Genomic DNA, 5,293 nt, shown 5'->3' on the forward strand with positions numbered 1-5,293 from the left:
CCGCCTACTTCCTTGTTGCCCAGCCTCCTTATAAACTCCCTCCGTCTGGCCTCTTTATTCCATCCGCCACACCACAGACCAAAGTGCAGCTAGGTCTCAACACCCAGTGCAAAGCCACAATGCCCCAGCTTACACTTGCAGCTTGGGACAATTACTCCTTCCCCCTTTTCTGTAGGGTCACATGTTGTCACTGGTATCATGACATATGGGAGAGGACATTAATGATTTTGTTCAGTGTTCACAGCAGCTGATGGAGGCCAGAGCTTACCACATTGGCTTCCCTCATCTTAGAGTGCACATTGATCATTTTACCAACCAGTTTATGGAATAGTAATGATCTGAAAATGTCTGATATTAAATAAACATAGTGGCCACAACCTCAAATTCAAATTTTCCAAGATTTAATATCTGTCTGGTTGTATTTTCCCACTGCAAGAGTGTCTAGCCATGCTAAACGTATTGCTCTGTGGATGGGGATGTATGTCTGTCGGTCGGTCCACCACTGGTCGTTCGGTCCAGACTGAAATATCTCAACAAATATTGGCTGGATTGCCATTAAATTAGGTGCAGCCATTCATGGTGGTGAGATGATGAATCCTAATGACTTTGGTGAACCCCTGACCTATCATCAAGTGCACCAGCAGGTCCATCTACTCGATGGATCAGCACAAAGTTTTGTGCCAATGTTCATGGTTCGCAGAGGATAGATCGTACTGACTTTTGTGATCCCTTCACTTTTCCTCTGTCTCCAACATGAGGTTGACATTTGTGCTTTAGAGTGGAATGTCTTAAAAACTATTGGATTGATGCCATGAAACGTGGTACATGCATTCATGGAATTCGAGATGAATTGTAATAACTTTGGTTATCCCTTCATTTTTCATCTAGTGCCATCAGCAGGTCAAAATGTATTTGGTTTATTATCAAATACCTACAAACCAAATGGCATTCCCATCAGCCTCAGCTGTACCTTGTGATTAGTGCTAACTAGCATTTGTTAGCATGCTACCGTGCCAATGATGGTGAACATAGTAACCATGCCTGCTAAACATCAACATGTCATTGTGAGCATGCTGATGTTATGCTCTAGTTTAAAGCACTGCTGTGCCTAAGTACAGCCTAATAGATTGGTCACTGTGGCCTCTTATTCTTGTTAGTTTACAGCCTGTCACTCAAATCATGAAGCTCTTCACCTGTATGCTGCTTATTCTGGTTAAACAAATATACTCAATTTCTAAACCCGAGTTACTCTGGTATTCTCCTAATTAATTTCACAATAAATTGTCGGGCTCTCAACCTTTAAGTTCTGCTCAATTTACTACCAGCGTCTCTTGTTCTCTCATAAATCCAGAGTCTGTTGTAGGTCAGCCAAGGGAAAGACCTGTGATTAACCTTCATTAGTGGCCTGTTGAGGGCACACGTTGGTGAGATCCAATCTTTGGCCTGTTCCCTGTTCTGCCTCAGTGGGTCCCCTTAGTATGTGGCTATATTGAACTTTCAACCCATTTTAGCCAACTAAGAATGTACTCAAACATAGTGGCATATGGGCTAGTCTGCATTTAAACCTGCAACTCAAAGTGCTGCTACATCCTACTAAATACAAGGCTACATTCACTCACTTTTTTATCTTATCCTCTGTCTTCTGAGATGTTTTTTACCCCTTTTCTGTTTTGCATTTTTCCATTCACATGTCTCAGTTGTGTTTTTCCTCTGCCTTTCTCCATCATCTTAATAAGGATCCTTTAATCGCTGTTTTAACTTTTCAACATGGTTTCACTCTTTAGTAATCCTGCCTCAGGCTGCGAGCATCACTCCAAGCCTCAGATAGCAGAGACTATGAAACACACATCACACTATGACAAGCCGGTGGTTATTTTCTAAAGCCTTTGAGGTGGTTGCTGTGGACAGTATGAAGTGGGGGGGCTAATTATTAGTGCCAGCTAGGGTGTTGCTAAGTGTCCCTAAAAGCATTATAGAAAACATTCCTCTTGTATCATAGTTCAAATAATGAGGAGGCAACATTATTTAAGGATAAATGTATATAAACTTTTTATCATATTGAATTATTTTGACTTTTAATTGTATTCACTATCTTATCATTTGTAAAGCAGTCTAGTGAATGTTTTGTTTTGTCCGGCAATGCCAGATGATGACAGCAGTCTGCTGTGGAGCCAAATCTTTCCAGTGGATGCCAGGAATAATATTTTTTGTTTACATCGATTTTGTTTGTCTTTTCTAGACTGAATTGAGCGAACAAAGCCGATCGGAATATTTTTCCAGAGTTGGAGAAACCCAAGAGCCTTTAAACTGCCCCGCAAAAACAAAGAAGACGGTACTTCAAAAGATGTAAGTATGATCTAATGCAAAACTTTCCAACCCCACCAGTCAGAGAGGATACTTAAGTATCTGTTCATATCCTCCTATCCTTTAACTTTTTCAGAGCCAAACAAGCTAGTGTCCAACAAGAGCTCTATGTTTCCAGTATGGGGGAGCAGCAGATGGACCAGAGAGCCTGTCCCAAAAAGCAAAGAGGGGAGCTTAAGGCTGGAGAATCAGAATTCAGCTCTGGATGGAAGGCTCTCCCAGAGGCAGACCACACGGTGCCTTGCCCCGGTACTTTAAATGAAGCCATGGCACAGATTGGGACTACTCAAAGGCAGGGTCTGACCCAGGAGCAGCAGACTGAGAACAGTCCTCCAGACAGCATCAGCCCAAATGGGGCGTCAGTAGTTTCCTGCCAACATGAAATCAGTCAGGAGACAAGAAAGAGCAAGAGGTGCAAGTCGAGCGATGCAGGGGAAGACCCTCGCCCACAGAGGGCCAAGAGGACATGCCTTGGAAGACCTCCAGCCACAATGCAAACCCAATCCACCGAGTGCTCCACACAAACATCCAGGCATGACCTTCTTCCTCTGCCGCCCCTTCCTCTAGTCGAAGCCAAGGCAGAGTCCAAGGCTTTCCCTGTCTCCGAGCGCAAGAAAACCACACTGGAAGTAGAGCTGCTTACTCCAGGGAAACGGGCCCAGAGGCTCCCCCTCACAAGCAATAACACGGCACAGACAAACCAAAACAGCCTGGCCGCAAGTCTGAGGGGCCTATCTGTCAAGCCTGCATCCTCAGGCTCCTCTATTAGTTCCAGATCCACACTCGGAGAGGAGGGGAGTGAAAATGTGCCCAGAACCTCTAGATTACGACGACTGAAGAGGTCCTGAAGGGGAGAGACAAGCTACAGTAAAGATGCCTGACGCCACAGAGATAGAGATGATATCATGTCAGGCTACATGTTTTCCTCACATGACATGCATTTGTACACGTGTCACATTTTTTTTACTAAAATATCTATTCTTTTCACATGTGCTGTACATACAGTGCACACACACACACACACACACACACACACACACACACACACACACACACACACACACACACATACATACTTTCACATTCACAGATCAAATGCTGAACACATTATGGCAATTGATACATGAGCGTTTGAGTTACGCTTTGTCAAATACTTGAAACAGACTTTGCCTCCACCCATAAGTAGTGGTGGTCAAGAGAGGCTCGCAAATGAAAGTCAAAAACCTTTAATTGGAGTTTAGATTTGGTTTTGTGTTAAAGATTGGGGATTTCAGACAGGCAGGAGCCATGCAGTACGTCATGGCTTTCAGTCTGAAATACTGGCTCCTACGTGTCTGAAAACTGTCCAGTTTCCCCGCTGAAGCTCTGGTATGATTGATTGCTGTTTCCAGATTTATTTCATCACCCCATTCTCAAAAATGTACTTATGTAGTTAGATTTCATTCATATACAATTTGCTCAATAATAAGTTGCTAAGCACCTGAAATGCATCCTTAAATTTGAGGGTATTATGCAAATTTTATTTTGAACTTGAACCAAATATGTGTGGGTTTATGAGCATTATTGAATTATTAGTGGTTTTATTTGGGAGTAGCAGGACGTCTACAGTATCACAGGTTAAAATGTAGCTGCTGTCGTCGCCCCAACACTCGACAGGGCTGTTTGGGCCTGGGCCAGTAGAGTGATCCAGAGAGCATAGGGCAACTAGCGGCCAACAGTCACTCATACCCCCCACGTAAAGCCCAAGATGTTCCACTTGATGACATAATGTTGCCTGGATACATTACTCCCGATTCTTTTTATTGGACTGGAAAGACATTTCATGATATAAATAAATTTGTTTTTGGGCGCCGGGATAGCTCAGTTGGTAGAGTGGGCGCCCATATATAGAGGTTTACTCCTCGACGGCCCTTTGCTGCATGTCATTCTCTCCTCTCTCTGCCCTTTCATGTCTTCTGCTGTCCTATCAAAAATAAAGGCTGACATTTTTTTTTTGTTTTTCCCATGAAAAAAAAGCAATCTCTCAACCTTTGTGGAAATATGCAAATAAATGAATCTTGTGGAAGCAGCCAGCATGAAACGGCATGTAGATCTCTGCACGTTGTTTTCCTCCCACACAGTCCGGGGGCTGATGCTCATGGCAATTTGACAGTGATGGTCTGTCCAACAGTGATGTTACTAATAAACCAGTGCTTCACTGCCATTCTCCATCTGTATTAGCGGGTGTAACCTGAGATGAGTCACTCACAGGAGCCAATTCTGTTCTTATCAAGACAGAGACAACACAGTGGATTAGTGGTATTGACCCTACTGTTTTAAGTCCTTGTATGGTTTAAGGTCATTCTAAAGAGGTGTTGATAATCTCTCGCTTGGGATTTAATCCTTTTAAAAACAGATTCTGCAGAGGAGTAAATCTTAAAATCAGTTCCTCTACAACGTAGGCTTCTGAGGCCTGCTAGTTTGAAAAGGTTTTAGTTAAGCCTGCTACTTAAACCAGACCAACAAGGGCAACATTGTCTTGAGAATCATGAGGAGCAAGAGTATTTTTGTCCCCAGGATTGATTTAATTCGAGGATGGCTTGCTACAACGTAATTAGCTGTAAACACATTTGGACAGATCTTGCTCGAGACTATGATGCCTCTCCAGCAGCGGTTCCCACGCCATCTGCATGAGAAATCTTTCATATGCTCCGACATGTTTGGCTTGATGCATCACAGACAGACTCTTTACTCGCTCTCCAGAACAAAGACAACTTTAATTCTCTTTTCATACAAAATATTTAATAAATATGACTTTCAAAAATATATTGCCAGATCAACATAATAATTCTCAAGTTCATAACACAAAAGTCAAAAATAGAACAAAATGTTGCCATGATCTCAACGGGTTAACAAATGAGATAAAACATGTTTGTCTTTAAGAGCCTCA

General features: G+C 42.7%; 1 protein-coding gene across 1 annotated transcript in view; it reads left to right on the plus strand.

Annotated features, from left to right (window-relative positions):
* The window catches only part of LOC116051324 (SLX4 interacting protein), a 32,615-nt gene extending 28,954 nt beyond the window's left edge, over positions 1-3,661 (plus strand). The window contains exons 7-8 of the mRNA XM_031301652.2: positions 2,240-2,346; positions 2,441-3,661. Coding sequence (XP_031157512.1) covers positions 2,240-2,346; positions 2,441-3,212 — 879 coding nt within the window. The 3' untranslated portion in view covers positions 3,213-3,661. The remainder of the gene's footprint in view (positions 1-2,239; positions 2,347-2,440) is intronic.
* Positions 3,662-5,293: the final 1,632 nt, after the last annotated feature.

Source organism: Sander lucioperca, chromosome 15 (assembly GCF_008315115.2).
Source record: "Sander lucioperca isolate FBNREF2018 chromosome 15, SLUC_FBN_1.2, whole genome shotgun sequence".
Taxonomy (NCBI): domain Eukaryota; kingdom Metazoa; phylum Chordata; class Actinopteri; order Perciformes; family Percidae; genus Sander; species Sander lucioperca.